General features: G+C 44.9%; 1 protein-coding gene across 1 annotated transcript in view; it reads right to left on the bottom strand.

Annotated features, from left to right (window-relative positions):
* The window catches only part of CMTM7 (CKLF like MARVEL transmembrane domain containing 7), a 27,221-nt gene extending 9,115 nt beyond the window's left edge, over positions 1-18,106 (bottom strand). The window contains exon 1 of the mRNA XM_037383471.1: positions 17,855-18,106. Within this exon, the coding sequence (XP_037239368.1) occupies positions 17,855-18,013 (159 nt within the window). The 5' untranslated portion in view covers positions 18,014-18,106. The remainder of the gene's footprint in view (positions 1-17,854) is intronic.
* Positions 18,107-18,473: the final 367 nt, after the last annotated feature.

The following is an 18,473-nucleotide window of genomic DNA, read 5'->3' on the forward strand; positions in this document are numbered from 1 at the left end:
CTGAGCTGTTGTTAGATCTGGTCCAGGTCCGTTATTTTTACTATGGTAGCCCCAGTAGTTGACATTAGCATTTTAAGTGATGCTCAGTCCAAGCCGGTGACAGGCTTCTACACTAGAGTAAGCTACATCTTGTCTCACCTTTGAAATAGATACAGGGTAGTAAAGGTAGCACTGTGAAGTGCAGGGCTAGAGCATGCTCAGTGCTTCTCGGAAACGGAGGTTACACGTGCCTTTGAAAATGTGTGATATTGCTCAGTCCCTGTCTCTTCAGACATCTTCCTGCCCTCTGGTTTGGCAGTGCAATATCATAGCAGCATCCTGCACGTTTAGTGCTTCTGTCCGTTCCGTACCTGTCTTCCGAGTCTCACGACCTAGCCACTAGGGAATCCTAAATGCACAAAGTCTTGCATCTTGTTCATGGCAGAGCTTTATGAGATGCTACATTTCTCAGAAGACAACAAAGCAATCCTCTCTGCAATTCAGCATTTAAAGACCTCTGCCCCAGTTCTTCAATTCTGAGATAATTTTAATGAAGTTTTGCCCAATCTGTGTCTACATATACCAAGTCCACATCAAGCTGTGGTCTCATGAGGGGCCTTTGTCACCTCCTTCTCACTCTGATTTCACTCCATGTCATGTGCTGGCTTCTACACTCATCTGTGCCGAGCCACCTCAGTGTACTAAGCCAGCAGAAAAGTGAACTACTAAGAAAAGCAAATAGCTTTACTCTGATTCCACCGTCACACAAGGCAGGTTCAGGTGAGCAAGGGAGTGTGAGGGAGAAGCTAGGACTGCAATGGGAAGGATAGAAAGGACTGAGCAGGCAGGATGGCAAGAGCCAGTAACCACGCTGGCTCAGGCTGCCATCCACCTCCCTTCCTTGAATCTTAATATCAGTTAAACAAGGAATTGTCTCACTTAACTGTTGAATAACTTGAACAATCAGGAGATTGGCAGGTCATTTACCCTATAATCTAGGAGAACACCTGAAGTGATGCAAGAAACACAGCTATTATTTTCATGAGAATATGAAAACTAAATTTAATGACATTTCATTCTATAGGAAGACTCAACAAGAAGTCACAGCAAGCATTGAATCTTGCTCTTGGACAAAGGTGAGGTGAGGACAACCCTTCTCTAACCATCAAAAGCTAAAACGGGTCTCCCTTATTCAGGTGTCTTCACAATAACCAGTTCTCAGTTTCAATTACACTAGAAGGAAGTGTTAAGTCACAGATATTAAATCTGCCTATTGGCTCATTTCATGTCTGAACCATCGACTTCAGCAACTTTTTTACTGTGTACAAAGGATAAGGAGGACTGGATCCTTGCAAGTACAACCACCAACTAAATAATAAGCAGTGGTAAAAAAAGCTTAATTTAAACTAGACTCAGTTCTTTCAACTTCATGGAAGCACAGAAGTATTTTTTTTCAGTTAAAAGGTACAAAAAATTGAGAATAAGTATAAAGAAGAATGTGAGCCACCCAAGGACAAGGTCAGAAAATGTAACTGAGATGTTCTACTCCTCAGAAATTAGAAGATACGGGTACCAACCAGGCAGCGAAGAATCTGCTCAGCTCCTAAGAACAGGGAAGAAATGCGGATTTGAACAAACATGCTTTCCATTTCAAGTGTACTTCAAAATTAAAATAACTCCAATAAAAATTAGTAAAGACTCTCCCTTCTTTGATTTTAGATGTGCCTCAGCACACAGGTAGGAAGAAATCACTGTGTGGTAAAGGTATTTCACAACATGAGATTTACATGGAATTTCTAAAGAGGGCTCTCTGATCAGAGGCAAGTAATACCATTTCACAGGACCGGTGCAAAGGGGACTACATCACCATTTCATATAAAGCTATACCATGTTTGCCACTCTATACTGCCTGCAGGGTTAGCGGGTACAGTCAGAGTTTAAAACTCACCTGTTGAAAAAGAACAGTAACAAATGTAGAAAATAAAGCCGCATAATATTATTTGTCCTTTAAAAGTGACAAATACCAAAGTTCCTTCACCAGATATTGGTTTATCATGATATACTGGGTGATGACTGTATTTTTTTTCCCTGCCGGAATTCCTGTTTCCAGAGAACTTGAAATTGAGCGATAAAATGATTAACATGTAACTGTTTGGGATACAGTTCAACATATATCTTGGAATTCAGTTTGTGGCACAGACAGAGAGAGAGAAATGAATGGCAAAGCACTAAAATGATTGAGTGTTACGAGTGTTCTTTATGCATCTGTGCTCAGGGGAGCAGGTTAATACATCCTGAAAATAAAAACTAGAGGCACAAAAAAATTAGGGCACTGCCACTTCCATTTCAGTATAGTATTTCACAGACTGTGAGAGCTGCGGACAGGTAACCCATAGCCAGCAAGCCAGTCAGACCAGAAGTACAGGTCAAACGATAGTCATTAGAAGATTTCAATGTGCTCCACAAAAATATATCCAAGCTTCAGACCTGCATTACAAAAGGGGCGAGGGACACATTGCAGGACACTACCGTTTAAGGGCTTTCTGGTTTCTGAAGAGCAAAACAAAAGAACATATGCATCAATCAACTCCAAAGAAGGATTTCTGGATTTAAATGAAGTTCTGCATTATTACTCTGTTTCACAGAAGTTGATCAGCTTAAACTAATCCACTTCTTGATTTTCCATTGGACCAGATATTTGAAGTGTGTTTGGGAACACTGGTTTGTATCAGGAACTATTTCACAGTGAAGCCAATGTGAACTAAAGGCAGTCAGCAATTGCCAGGAGGCACTCAACACCTTACCAGATGGAACAGACATCATAAAAGGAAGATGGTCAGTCTGCATTCTCTTCTCTATTTTGAGCTGGAGACGAGGCAACTACATCCTCTGTGGAAAATGCTGGCTCTTGAATAACACTGATGCAGGCTCCCAACCCTAAGGTCCATTTTGATTTGAAGTGAGCACAGCTCTACCAAAAATGAAACGTAATTTGCTCTTTCTTGATATGGTCTTCCTTCCAAAGCCAACCCATGGCCTTTAAAAAAAGGGTGAACAAGCACTGATCTTTCAAGGATGTTAATGGGAGATGGGAGAGGGGCTGGGATATCTGATCTTCACAACAAAGAAGGGCCAACAAAGCTGCTGGCTTTAAGGGATGAGGGCAAGGCCTCAAGGCCCTTTTCCCCCTGTACTATGACACCACTCACTCAATGTGCCAGGCATGGCCCTGGTCAACCAGCTACACCTGATCACCACCTTCTCCTTCATGTGTTTGGAAATGCTTTTCAGGAGGATTTTCTTCATCACCTTCTGAGTGCCTGAGGTGAGGCTGACCAACCTGTCATTCCCTGGATCTTCCTTCCTGCCCATGGAGATGACATCAATCTGTTCAGAATGGCACGCCTTCCTTCTGTACCTCTCAGGCTAGAGAGGCTACAGAAGGGCCGCACAAGAGTGACAAGTTCTCTTTCCCTGTGCTATAAAATGCTGCTTGAAGTGCTCCCTGGAAATGCTGTTCCTTTCTAAAAATCAGCTTTTTTCCTCCCTGTTTCTTCTTGTCCCTGTCAAAGAACGAGCATCTGAAGTCCACTGGTTGCTGATTACACCTAGTAAAAACCAAGGAAAACGTGTACCAAGACTTCAAGGAAGTCAAGTCTTCCGCTGCAGGAAAATTCAACACCTTCTTAAGGAGTGGAGCGGAATCGTGCCTTTGTGTTATGAAAAGACTGTATACAGGAGGAAAATCTGACTTCCAGTTACTCCTAAGGCAAATGCACAGTGGAGAAAAGGCGCACGGCACTAGGCCCAGGTGCCACTGTAGTCCCGATTTCAGATGGTCTGAATTCCACCTAACTCCCTGCAGTTACTCTTGGCTGACTGCCGTTCCGCAGGTGTGATTAGGTTGCAGAGAAAGCTCAGCTCCAAACATCCTAGCATCACACGAGTGGGCTGGGCATGGTGCTGGGACCAAGAGCAAGCCAGCCACACGATCCTCAGCCTCTCTGGTCCTAGATCCTCCTGCTGTTTCCAGTCCTGTTGTCAGACACATGGGCCACCATGAAACTGCCCGAGTGCTGCCTGCATCTCGGGGCAACAGCCTGGACTCTCCCTCACTAACACAATCGTGCTGGAGTGTACCAGCAAAGACGGAAGAGCCCGGGCCAAGCCAGCAAGTGCAAAGCAGCTTAATAGAGAACCATCTGTTCCAAAGAAGGGGAAGGCAGAACTGCATGCCCACCAGTCAAGATACTAGATACAATTTCCCTCACCATTCATTACCTAAGGGTAATGAAGGAACCGTAGCACAAGAAAGGACTTGTCTTGCTCTCTACGTACCCTCAGGCCAGCTGGCACCACCAAGCATTTTCTGATCATGTGGTAGAAGACTGCAGTTTATCTGACCACAGAACAATTTTACAACCCAGGAATCAACCTGTGCAGGTGCCTTTGTATGATCTTTTTCTGCTGTCCTGTTTTAATGGATGTAATAAATAAAGCTCTGGCTTTATTACCAGTACTTAATTATTTTGTAACATTTGAAGGGAACTCAATTTTCCTCAGACAGAGGTACCTGCACAAACATAAATGCAGCACGATCTCCAATAGACAAGAACTTACTCCAAAGGAAAGGCTCATGTTCTGAGCGTTACAGACACATTTCCACAGACAAACACTGACACAACAAGGGAGGAATCTGAATGTCACTGGCTCTTGAATTCTGACCTCAGTTTTGTAACGCTCTTACTGTCTGAACTTCACTATCATGTACTTCACTGCTACAACTCCCCCATTCGCCAGATGAGTACTAATAAATGACTTCATATGCATTGTACTAAATTTTTTTCACCTTCAGAACACTTCAGACATGTAAACAAAGGCAAAAAATGCTGAGCACCACTAATAAACCTCTAGGTCAAGGTGACTGTTTTCCTTTATAGTGTGAATGACAATAGATACCTGCTAAAAAAACAGAAGCCCAAATCAACAATCAACAGATGACAGATGTAACAGACAAGCATGGGTGAAAATATGTGCGGGAATGACCCTAAAAGTTTGGTCTTTTAGGGGTTGCTTTTTGGTTGATTGCTGCCACACCACACAAGATAAACAAAAATGAGCGTCCCAGCTCACTGTAAAATGGGAATTGGTATTTATTTCCTGAGTGTCACTTATTTACTTACAATAGACTTTCTTTATCACGTGTTGCAAAACGACAACACACAAGACTGTGTTGCAGTTTGCAATTTATTTGCAATAAATTTGCAATTTATTATTGCAAATAAACTGTTTCCTGACTGGAAGCATCACCTTTAAAGCTAAGGCTACTTCACTATTCATCCTCTTGACCATTCCTGACTGTTTTGTACTGTACATTATCACTCACCTGTATCCAGCTGTTCTTTCACAATTCTATTAATGACTGCAAAGCAAGGGTTACCCTTCCCCCTGTGCCTGTGCAACACCCTGCAGAGTGTGATGTACTGGGTGCGGTCAGGAGAGACAATTGTCTTCACAGCAGCTCATACGGTGCTGTGTTTGCATTTGTGGTAAAAACAGTGTTGGTAACACATGAATCTTTTGGCTGCTGCTGAACAGTGCTTGCACAGCAGCAAAGCTTTCTTTTGCGCTTCTCCCTCTATTCACCCCCAAAGCAAGTAGGCTTGCAAGTGGCCAAGATGTTAGGAAGCGACACTGCCAGGACAGCTGCCTCCTACTGACCAGGGGGATATTTCAGACCATGTGATATTGTGTTTAGCGATAACAGCTCAAGAAAAGAAGGTATAAGGGGAAACGTTTGAGGCTATGGCATTTGTCTTCCGAAGCAACCCTTACACATGCTGCGGTCCTGCTTTCCGGGAAGTGGCTAATCACCTGCCTGCTGATGGGGAGTAACAAATGAATTCCTCTTTTTGCTTTGCTTTCATGTGCAGCTTTCTCTTGCCTTATGAAACTGTAATTATCTCAATCCATGGGTCTTTTTGCCTTCCGTTTTCTTCCCATTCTGCAGGAGAGAGGAGTGAGTGAGAGGCTGGGTGGGTGTCTGGCTGCTGACTGGGGTTAACCCAATGCAGGTGGCCCACTCCTTGCCTGGGCCTTCTGGCTGCTGCAGTAATACAAAGAATGATATTAAAAATCTTCATTGCAGAAAGGAACTGAAAGTGGTTTTTGCAAATCCCAAGATCATACACTGAACTGACAGGCTGAAACTGCTGTCTTACAGTGTAACTATGAATAATAAATTTTCTTTTTCTATATAGAAACAATATGCGAGATGCCAGCTCAAGTACAGGGATGAAAGATAATGTCAATAAGAAGCAAAACTGCCTCAAGGTGCTCAGTGCCATAGAAACACTGTAACTCTTATCCCAAAGATAATGCACATATACTCAATACTGTGACACACATATTGTCATGTATAATCCGCCCAGCACTGCATTAACTTTTCATTGAATTATTTTTCCATGCAATGTACAAACCCATTCTTGTTTTTCTCAGGGTATTTTCTTTTCTTTCGTGACTGCACTCCCCTCTGCTACTCTTTCCTGTAAGAAGTTGTACGATGACTTTTTGTCTCCAATACCTCCTTTCCTTTTTTTCTGCTCTTCATACCCCTTTCCTCTTTTTTCCTCGGCATTAGACTCCATATTTCTTCTCCTTTATATCTCTCATTGTCTCTCATCCAGATTTCCCTCTATACACATGAATGCACCATAATTCCCTCTTTTAATGTTTCCTAGCTATCTTCCCCAGTCCCTTGCACCAGGACATGCATTGCCATTAGCTAACCAAAACTTAGCACCGTTCAGGGAAAAAAGGACAGGCAACAGGATTCAGCATAGTACTATACCTGTACAAAGACTGTAGGCAGCAGCTCTGGTTTACCAGTGTACAGTTGGCAGCTGGCAATACCTGAAACGGCTTTTTCTTTCCATCCTTCTCTAACAATTTAATGCTCTAGCAGACAGAAACAGCTTTGGGGTTTTTTTCCCTGGATGCTGTAAAACAGCGTTGAGAAGAGATCTCCATTGCACTTGCTGGAGCACTGATGAACATTGGTACTGCCTTAATGTCCCTCCTCCTGAATCTGAAAAGAGGACCCTGAGAACTGTCCATGAAAATGATAAAAACCGGTGATTTCCACTCTCTTCAGAACTCACCCCAGTTCTAGTGCAAGTGATAGTACAGAAACTGTCTGTCTACAGATCTGGAGCAAGGGACAGCACTGACTCATATCCAGTTTTATCACAGCCTTTAAAAAAACCCAATATAGTAAGAGCTAAATGCTTTTGTATTTGAATGAGAAAAAGTCAAAGTTTCCAGCTTGTGACACCAGCCAAGATAGTAAGTGGAATTTTCCATCCCTAAGGGAGCCAATCGGGATAACCATGCCCCAGAAAAATGTCACTGACTGCAACTGTACATTTCCGAATGTTACACCTCAACACAGCGAAGCAACACCCATGTATTAAGTACATATTTCTGGACAGCATAAAACAAATTTTTTTAACAGCTTCCCAAAACAGAAAGATGAGTGAAGCACCAGCCAAGGTTACCACTGTAGTTCATGCAAGACTGGTTCAGCTAATTTAAGCAACAACGTTGACTGCTGCTGTAATCGAGATTTCCTTCTTCCAGGGCGGTGTTGGAAATGCGAGCTGTAACAGCCAAATCCCTACTAGAAAAAGAAGATAAAAAACCCAGTCCATTTAAAACTTCACTAATGACAGATGAAATCAGCTGCCTCCAGCTGCATGGTTCTGTGAAGCAGTCAGTCTTTGGTTGCACAATAATCGCTCAGCCTCTGCGTCTGAGCAGATTTCCTTCTTGTCTGGCTGCTTTGCTAAAATGAGGAAGCTGTCTGGCCTCTGATAAGTGATTTCTCTTGTGCACCACCATCCACAGGCTATTTATGGAAGATAAAAATTGTGGGAGGGCAAGAAACGGCGAAATAATCTTATTCAGACCCTCTATATCTCAGAGAAGAGGACAATTCTAAGTACGACCAAGTGGTATTCTTTATCTACTAATAAGAAGTTATCTATCTGCTCAGACACAGGCCTCAGTGGTAGAAAAGGATGTGGGGCAATCACAGAACCAGCATATGAATGACTAAAGATTACTAAAGAGCCCTTGTTACAGGGTGTTAGCCATGATCATGAAAAAGGCAATTCTTTGTGAGGACTAGCTACAATTAAGTCCTGCCTACCAGTGATCACAGTGTGCAATACTTCAACCCCACCACCGCCAGTTTAACTAGCTCCTTACTTTAATCCCCATAGCTACCTAGGCCACCATTGCACCACACTGAAAGAAACTATACAATCCCGTATGTTGTTAACTGAAAGCTAAGGAGTTTACAGCTATATGACAAAGAATATATCATATTCTTATCAGGTAGTGAATTAAAAAAACCCACAAAACCCAAACCACAATACAAGCCTGTTGCAACCAACAACCTCATAATTTTGTTTCTTCTCTCTCCAATCCAATATTAACATTGGATTGTTTTAAACATCAACTTTCAATTTAAAACATTTCAACTGAAAAAGCATTATCAGTAAGTTTTTCCAATCTACATTAAAGATGCACACAACACTCAAAATACTGCAGTAATTGAGTAACGTTGCACAAGTACCATATTCAAGTCACAGACAATTCCCAAACTCACTGCAAACTCAAAACTCATTGCAAAACAGTATTAAAGGCACAGCTGACTGTTGGCATGTCTGCAAAGGACAGCAACAGCATCTTAAACAAAGCAAATGTCCTTGCAGAGTTTTAACTCTGGGAAACACAGCTGCTTTCTCTCTAACTCTCAAGGGGGTGTTTATATCTTTCTAGACACCTGCAGGGACTGAAGGTATTACTCTGGACAAAGCCAGGAGACCCTTTACGCTTTGTAAGCATGTAGCTTGTCCATTATTAATAAGGAATGACTCCTCTGTACAGGCAACAGTCCCCACGTAACAGCTAGCCTGCCACCCACTCCAGTGGTCTCTCCCATCTCAAATCAAGTCATAATCCCCAAATCATGGATGAACCTGCTGTTTCAGGTAAAAGCAGGGACACATCCCCTGTAATTAGTTTTCTCTGCAGATGCACAGATACAATCACTGGCTCAGCCTGTGCTCTGTCCCCTCCTCCCAGGTAAGGTATTGGTTGTGGTGCTCATTGGGAACCTGTCCCCCACACCACCAAGCCAACTGCCCATTTAGAAAAATACTACCCGATTGCTGCAAAAAGCGTGCATGCATGTGGCTCCTGCTGTAATTCACTCCACTGTAGAAGACCATGTATCTTGCATGGTAGGGAGAATCCCTGTATCACAACTCAGATCACGGTAAGTAAAAACATTGTAACATCGCAAAAGCAGCAACAGAACTCACCAGCCTTGACTCTGGAGAGGGAGCCCTCCTTGGGAGCAAGAGCTGGCCCACCTCACCTGCCATACCTCCTTTTAGGTGACTGGGAAGAAGAGCTCCTCGTCAGAGCAAGGCACCTCTGAAACCACTGCTCGGAACCATTCTCAGATACATTGTTTGGGTTCTTTATATTGTTTGCCCTTTAAATAGTCAATAAAGTCTCATATTGTCAGTAATACACAATATAGAAAGAGCTTAACCCTTACTTGCGAGCTATAGAGCTCTTATAGGTAAAGTTCACGGCTGTCTAAAAATGGATTTACCAACCATGCAAGGTAATACCACCTACAGAGAAGGAGCCCACGCTGGCTGACCAGCCAAGCCTGGCTCAGACTGGCTGGCTGCTTGAAGCCCAGGGTACACACTGTTTGTTATTAAAAAACACTCACAAACTGCACAGCAAGCTGCAAAGTTACTCCCTTGACCTGGCTATCCAATACATATCCAACAGCATACAGCTACTTAAAACTCAAACAGGAACATAAAACGTAAAACCAGTGCCTCATGGCAACAATCATTCTAGTAGCCTATCAAATTAGATGCACAAAAATTAAAAAGCATGCAATCTCATCTTCCTGAAAGTTGTTACTGAGATAAGCAGCACCTTGTGAACTGCTCAGTGAAGTCTCGATGCCTATGCCTGCTAACCCTCAGCAAGCAATCTGTTCAGTCACTCACCCTCACACATGCTGCTCACACTTGTTCTCACTGTCTGAGGGGCATTTACGGCTTGACTGATTCAAATCTTCAGTTAACACCTGCCCTATCTCTCCCCGCCCCAGAGAACACCACACTGACATCTGGCAGTGGCACAGACAGCAGTTAAAAAGTTTGTATCTGTCATCTCCAGCAAAGGCTTTGTCATTCATGGCAACAGAGCCTTGAGCAAGGTCTCCTCAAATAAGATGACTTGTTTACATCACCGAAGTCCATGTTGTTAGCTGTGGGGGCACATCACAATTCCTATCAGGAAAAAACAGGTGAGAGTTCCCCAAAATGCTAAACATCATGACAGTTTCCAGACCAACTGGCATCATCCCGACCTGGTCGCTGGACCAGACCAGGTCTCAGCATACAAAAGAACGACCTTTTCTAAAGGCAACGCCTGACGCTTGGCAAGGTGCCAGAGGAGTGAAGGGTGATGAATGAGGGGGGAAAATGAGAACAGATGAGATTTCCCAGTGGCACTGTGGCAGCTGACAGCTTTCGCTGACTGCCTGGAGGCTGGCAGGCCTCTCAGACACGCTGGGACAACACCCCTGTTTCTACTGGGAAGCTTCACTCAAGCAATCTACAAAAGGCTCGGTTAGCCAGCGGGTGACAAGCGGCAACTGGGGACTGTGTTTTTCCCAAAGAGATATGAAAGCTCTCAAAGTGGCCTTCCCAGCGTGTGATTACAGACTGGCAGGAAAGTATGCTGATGTTCTGTAGTTCTGCAGCTGCTGCTGGTCACCTCAGGTTAACAGCATACTTCTCCCCCAGCAGTCTGTACTTCTTTCTTGAACTCACTAATGGCATTTAAAAAAAAACACAAACAAACAAACAAGAAACCACCAAAAACATTCTAAGAAAATTGCCCCTTGAAGCAGCTTCTCAATCTCGCCATCACTGCATTTCCATTTTCCATAAGGGAAGCTGTGAGCAAGAGGGGAAGCTGTAAGCATTGCAGCTGCTGCTATCGTTGCAAGAACAGCAGCCAAATTTGCTTTGGCTTCGAAAGCTGCAGTCACCTAGCTTTGACCAGTCAGGCGCACCTGTACTCACCATTACATTCATCTGATCACCAGCACTGCAGTGCAGGGAGTTGTTTCATGACGATCCCTCAAGAATCAGAGTTATGCAAAAAAGAATAAGCTCACAGGTGGGTGAAAAGAAATCACAGCAATTTTCTGTGTACAGAAAGTAGCAATTTCTGCCTGCTGTATACTTTACACCTCACCACAAAACAGGAGGACAAGACCACAGCGGACATGACATGACAACAACGCAAAGGAGACAACTCAGCCGCAGTACTGAATGAGTACCTCACAAAGCCTCCCCAGGGAGGGGAGCGGCGGAAGCGCCCATAGTAAGCAAATACTGTCTGGCTCTGGGGGGCAATACTCCGTTCCCCCGGTTATGCCGAGCAGGTACCCAACACAGCCTCATGGTCAGGCATGCTGCCTTCACTGAGGTACCGCCACAGCTCGTACTGGATCATAGTGAGACACAACATGTTCCAGCATCTACAGCCCTGACCCAGGGAAGGATGCTTGGCATGATGGTCTTTATCATGTACAGGCTCTGAGCAGATGGAGACCGCGCTTAGAAAGAACTGATCCCCAGGTTTCGGTTTCTCTGTGGCAGGAGAGGACGTTCAAAGGGATAGCATCTCCAATGAGAGTGAAGACAGGGAATACACCGCACTTGCACATCTTAAAGAAAAGTTACAGAGCAGTAAGAATCCACACTTCACCCCATCTTATTATTGTGGACACTATGCACATCCGATTAAAACTTTAAAAAGGTGTTTGCAAATTTAACTTTCTGTAAAGCAAACGTGCAGGACACCACTGCCAATACTTCACTCTGCTCTTTCAAGCATACTAAACATGTCTCAAGAGATACGGTAAATTTCTAGGCTCCATTTCCTTTTTTTTTTTTTTTTTTGTTTTGTTTCAGAAAATGTATTTGCTAACCCTTGTTCAACCACCTCTATAGAAAGAGCACTACATGCACTCAGGTTGCCAATGAATGTATTGCAACAAATTGTAATGGACGGGTCAGATGAGCAATGAAAAACAGCTCCAACTATGTGCTTTTAGGAAGCCTCTTTTAGGATATAAATAAAACATTCACTGACACATTCAAAGCAGAAACTCCCTGGTGTTTAACAATGACTATAACCGCCTTTTTACAAAATGTAATGGAGTTGATTTTTCAGCCTTCTAGAGCAGTTTCAACATCAAGAGAAATCACTAGTTTCTTTTTTGCTGAAAGAGACAGAAATTGAAACAGATGGTACGAAACCTTCCCCTGACCAAGAGAAAAAAGGACTACATTCTCAGCTTGTGGTTTGAAGCACATGGAACCACTTCAGGCTTATGTAGTTCCTGCCCTTATATGCCAGGCACTTGCTCTTGATGACAGCACTCTCTATGGCTGCACTGTTCTCTAAAAACTCTTAGGGAAAAAGAAAACTGAAGGAGAGCTGAAGTAAAGCTGCATCAGTTCCCTTGTTTGGTTTACCACGTAACCTTGTGAACAGCTGCATCACTGCAGCTGAGAACGGCTGCATGGAGGCAAGGCAGAAATGTAAAATTCCTTAAACTGGTGTTGCTTGTGAAGTTTTGTCTCATCAAATGAAACTGTGTCAGCCTACCACCAAGCACTTCTTGGTTAACACACAGAGAACATACTGTTTGCTCCCAGCTCTTACGCAAATACCTGGGCAGAAACTGTAAAATGGCCACGCAGAGCAGAGGCATGGAAAAAATACAACTGGCCAGGACAGCCTGTTTCAGTGATCTCAAAGTGGAAATAACAGGATTTCCCAGACCTGTTGGTTTTAATTACTAGGCTTGGACATTCCTCACTCAAAGTGTTCCTGCTTACTTTGGAGCCATCTAAGATAATTTTTTTTCTCTCTTTTCTCAGCATCCCAAGCAAGGTCCTTTTACCGCAGCTTCCAGCGGAACAACAAAAATAATGAGCAGCTACCACACATAGCTTTGACTTTGGCATGAAAATAACTATGTTGCTAAAAAACATGTCCCATTTCTTATTGCTTAGCCAGTAGTTTATCACAGAGTTGCAGACTGCAGACACCTGCACATTCTTGGGGTGGTTTTCCTCAATTATTATTTTCTTTGGAAACGTAAAAGCCTCCTGCAAGCTCAAAATAAGAGATCTTGTATAGTATACCATGACATCACTGACAGCTATTACAGCATTATCTTTCATGTTTGCTGTTATCAGCCAGTTGAAAAGTCAAGCAGAACACAAAACTGTTTGACTCTAAGCTTTGTAGTTTAGCATACAGCAGCTTCCACCAAGCTTGTTGCTTCTGGTTGCTATTTTCCTTTGGAAGAACTATAAACAGAGTGAAAGTAGAGGAAAGTTGAAAGCACAGTCTACACGGGACCCAGAGACATGCTTACAGTTCAGCATTTCTGCACATCACCAGAATCCCTCTCTTCTGACTGAGCAGCATTATTACCATACAGGCAAAATCATGCATCACTGATGCATGCTGCAAACAATTAGATGTTTTTCTTCAATCACCTCCATGGACACAAAGACATTTCAGGCTCAAGATCAAGTTAGAAGATTGAGTAGCTCTCAAGTCATTCCAAGCATAATTTGCCTTTGTGAATTTCCTTTTCCTGTATCAATGGTTTTGATTAGGAATCGTTTTCTTCCACTAACAGATTTTGATTTCTTTTCATATTTTAACTTCTTCTGAATTTAGCTCCCCAGTAAATTTGCTTGGTATCATCCAACACATTCAGAAATTGATCTTGGCTCCAGCAACCCAACTACCAGAATTTTCCAGCTTTCCATGTTAGACATTAATATTCTCTTGAATACTATTATTTAACCACACATTAGTATACAAATAACCCAGAGGGGTTTCAGCACACTTCAAAGTTACTCAGAATTACAGACTGTCTTGTTGGCGATTCACTTGTAAAGTATGTAATTGCTTTTGTCAAGAAATACTTTGGAAATTAAATATATACTCAGCAGAAAAGCTTAAACTATTGCCTTTGCATTTTTAACAAGTTAAAATGATGTTAAGTCAACTTTTATTGAGTTTAGCCTTTTTTACCTTGCAGTTGTTTGTAAGTACTTTCTTCAGCCTTGAGAAGATAATTCTGATTTTCGTCTTTTCTGCATGGAGGAACTGCTCTTTCCTGGTTCGTAATGAGCTGAAAGAATCAGCACTGTTTTCAGCTTAAAACACCTTGTATTCTGAGGCTGCGCTTACTGTGCCGGAACTATCGTCCTCTTAGTAACAACAGTGTTACCTGTTGTGTGAACAATCGCCTTCAGTCTGAACCGTGGTCAAAGTTAGCTTGGCCCAACCTAAAGGAGGTGAAAGAGGGGCAAAAAAGGCCATGGGCCACCTCTGACCCTCTCAAGAGTCCAGAAACATGGAAGAGTCCAAGAGTTTGAGAAGCCTGAGAGAACTCGCCAAGCTAAGTAAAACAGGATCCTAGAAAGCCCTACAATAAAACAAGCCAGCAGTAGCACGGACACAGAGCAAACGTGCTTCAGATGAAATCAGCACAGTTAGTGTGGCATACTGAAGATTGCCTCGCGTGTTGATTTTGCCAAGCTGGCTAAAATTCAAGTTATTTAGCTTCTCTGGTGCACGCTGATACACACCCACTCACACACTTACTTAGTACACTGCTGCTATAGAACCAAGATGGACACAATGGGATCCTGCATGTATCCCCGAGAATATAAGAGATCTTGGCAAAACTGCAAATACAAAAAAAAAAAAAAAAAAGAAGAAGAAAAAAAAAAGGAAAAGTTATATTAAGCACCATCAAGTTAAACCAGTTGAAGCGGGTTAGATGTTGAAGATACTTCATAACTTCCTGTTAAAATCACAGCATCAATTCAGACTAGATTTTGGAAATGAAGCCCCTACTAACGTTAGTAATACTCACGCATAAAAAAACAGCTTTCAAACCATCTTACTGCCATGTAAAATCCACAAATCACAGAACTATGTTTTCTCCTCCATTTTATTATCAAAATATTTACAGACCATTCTTTAAACATTAGAAAGCCAGGATCTCAATGCATAAAATGCTTTATCTTTTCAAAGCTATAGTCATTTTGTAAGATTAAAGAAATTTTCCTGCAAAAGAGTAGAGGAATTTGTGTAGGTTTACAGGGAAGAAACACATTTTTTGCATCCTAATTTCATTCTATGCCAGACACCACAGCACCCAGAACTTGAAGAGAAAGCACTGGCAGCATTTAGATATCAGCAACAATTCAGCAATCACCAGATTGTAGACAACCTCTTCATCTTGTCCAAGACTGCTGAATTTAGTCCTTGTGTTACAATCTTTCTTACAGAATAACAGCTATAACATTATCTTTCACTTCCCTCTGTATGATTTTCATGGCGCACGGCTGTCAACCATTAGAACTATTTCATGCGCATACAATTATTTTTTTTTTAGCTTGCAAACACTGCAAACAGCCCTTAACGTTACAGGAAATTCCTTCTTGTTCTCCCTCACATCCTTTACTTCTTGGTAAAAGGAATTAAGGAAGAAAGAGAAAACAGGAACAGTAATGTTCCCTCTTCGCAACAACCACAATTCAGAGGCCCAGTACGCAATTTAGCACGATATATGCCTAACCCAGAAGACCTTACCTTTGTCCTCTGCCAGCACAATGGTTCTCCTTCTTAGTAAGACTGCAGTCCCACCAGCCACCTTAACACTAACGCAGGAATGTCTACAGATGTAGCATAAAGAATTCTTTCCTAAAAGATACCGCAAACATTTCTTACTAGGAGAACTAAATAGTAATACAAATGGACCGATGGGTATAGTGGAAATACTGTGTAAAAAGAGATAAAGGAGAACTACAAAAATATTTAGCTCTCCATATTTTATTGGGTGCACAAATTAATCTAGAACTAGCCTATTCTGGTTATTCCTACACATCGCAGCACAAACATTTACTTTTCTTAGGGTGTTATTCAAGAAGACAACACTATTGTGACACCATATTAAACGAAGTTCATTTGCCCAAAGTTCCTTGGATACCTGAGATAACTTCTACTGATGTTATCTGCAGGCAAGCTGGAAAGCAGAAAAATGTAAGAAGGTGAAGGTGAAAGAGTGCTAGGGGAACTAATTTACATGATTTTAACTTCTGTTAAAAGTGACTGCAGAAAGCCACTAGCTTGAATTCTGACGAATTTGATATTTAACAGCATTGCTAAAATATTCTTTTATATAAAGCATGTGAATTATTATGTAAGCTATGGAGATTTACACACACTACATAAAAAATGTAAAGTACACAAACACACTTCATATGTGCATCAAAACCTGAAACTTCAGCACAAATAAGCACGGCTGTGCTAGCTGTAAGAGTCACACATCATAGCTGCAAGGACACCACAGCAGGATGGGCAGCAGAGAGGACTAGGTATTTCTAGACCATAAAAGGAACTGTTCCTTCCACACTGGTGAAAGCAAAAGGGTAAGAGCTGATCAGCAAAGGACAATGCAGACACATGCTCCAAAAAAAAAAATTGTCTTCTGAGAAGTTACTCCAGGTCCACACGATAGCTTGGGAACAACCCAAGAGAAGGCAGCAGACAACTCTTCGTACCGCTGCTGACCAGAACTCATACTGAGGGGCAGCTGCGGGGTCTGAGGAGCACGGTGCAGCAGCTCCGCGGGTGCAGGCAGCCATGCCCAGCGCACCGGTGCATCTCTCCTACCCAGCCTCACCTCTGAGGTCACCTGATGGCTGTCAGTGAAGCAGAAGAAACTGGGTGGCTTTTAAACTTTAGGAAAACATCATTCCTAACTTCTAATGTCAGTTTAGGGCTCTGGATGCTAATAACTGACACAAGTTTTTTTTAAAAAATTACTAAACAAATAAAGGCGGGGGGAAAACAAGGCACTGGGGTTTATAAAAAATGAAGGCAACGACTCCAGCACAAATTATTGTCAGGGGCCAAGTTTTTGTGGGATGAGAACGCATGTGAGGAGGTATCACCACAAGTTGTCTTCCTTGCTCTTCCCTAGGCACTGTTCACTGCCGCCACTGGGATTAAGCTGACAAATCACTCTGTGTGCCACAGCAATGACAGCGCGCTTATCCACCCGTCAACCTCCGCATCTGGATGGAACAAAATTTCCCGCACCGCGTCAAGTTAAGGTATCGGCTCCAAACCTGGCAGCGCTCCACTACTGATCGCTTTCGAGTTTCTGCCTTTCGGCCACACATCTCCCACATCCCCGGGGTCAGCGCCTGGCGGTCCCCGACGGGCAGGGCGCGGCCCCCGCCCCCCGTACTAGGCCAGCGCTGTCCCCGGGAACTTACCCGTGCTGAGGAACGCGGTGCTCCACCGGAGCGCCATGTGCCTTCGCACCACGGTGTGCCCGTTGTTATTAGCAGCAAAGTTGTTGTCAATGCTCACCGGCACCGGCACCGGGGTGCTGCTACCACGCAGGGCGCGGAGCGAGCCGGGGCGCCCGCCGCCGCCTCAGGAACGCGCCCAGGCAGCCCCCGGCGGCGCGGCCCGTCCCCGCACCCTGCCCCGCACCCTGCCCCGGAGCGAAGCCCCGGCGGCCCGAGCCGGACCCCCGCACCCCCCGACGACGCCCGTCAGGCCCGCCCAGCGGCGGTGAGCGCGGCGCCCCCGCGGGCCGAGGGTCCCAACGGTCCTAACGGCCGCCCCCGCCCCGCTCGCCCCTTACCATCTGGGCCACCTTCAGCATGCCGGCGCAGGAGCGGAAATAGGCGCCGTCCATGAGCTCCGCGTCCGAGCCCGCTGAGGAGGCGGCGGTGGCGGCCGGCGGGGCCGCGGGCCCCCCGCTGTTCACCCCGGTGCGGATCACCCGCGCCCCGTGAGACATGGCTCCCTCCCGCGCTGCCCTCGCCGCCGCCCGGCCCGGGACAGGGGGACGGGGGCGGGACGCCGAGCGGCGGCGCCCCGGGGCCGACGGGGGCCGGGCGGAGCGCGGCGCCTCCCCGCCCGCCCTCGCTCCCCGGCTGGCGCGGCCGCGGGGCGGGGGCCGCGGGGGGGGGGCGCGGCGAGGCCGCGGGGCTTTCCCGCCGGGGGACGCGCCCGCGCGCGGGGGAAGCGGGCCCGGGGCCGCGCTCGGGCAGGCAGAGGGTGGCCGTGCCGCCGCCCCCCGGCGCTCCCCCCGCACCCTCCCGCAGCGGGACGCCCGGCCGTGCCCGCGTTGCGGCTGGGTTGCGCGAAGACGGGGGCCGAGGCGAACGTTCCCCGGCGGGGCGCGGGGCGCCCGGCTGCCGTGCGGGTCCCGGGAGGGGAGCGCCGCGCTGCACCCGGGCCGCCGCGGCGGGCGGCTC

Source organism: Falco rusticolus, chromosome 4 (genome assembly GCF_015220075.1).
Source record: "Falco rusticolus isolate bFalRus1 chromosome 4, bFalRus1.pri, whole genome shotgun sequence".
NCBI classification, from domain to species: Eukaryota; Metazoa; Chordata; class Aves; order Falconiformes; family Falconidae; genus Falco; species Falco rusticolus.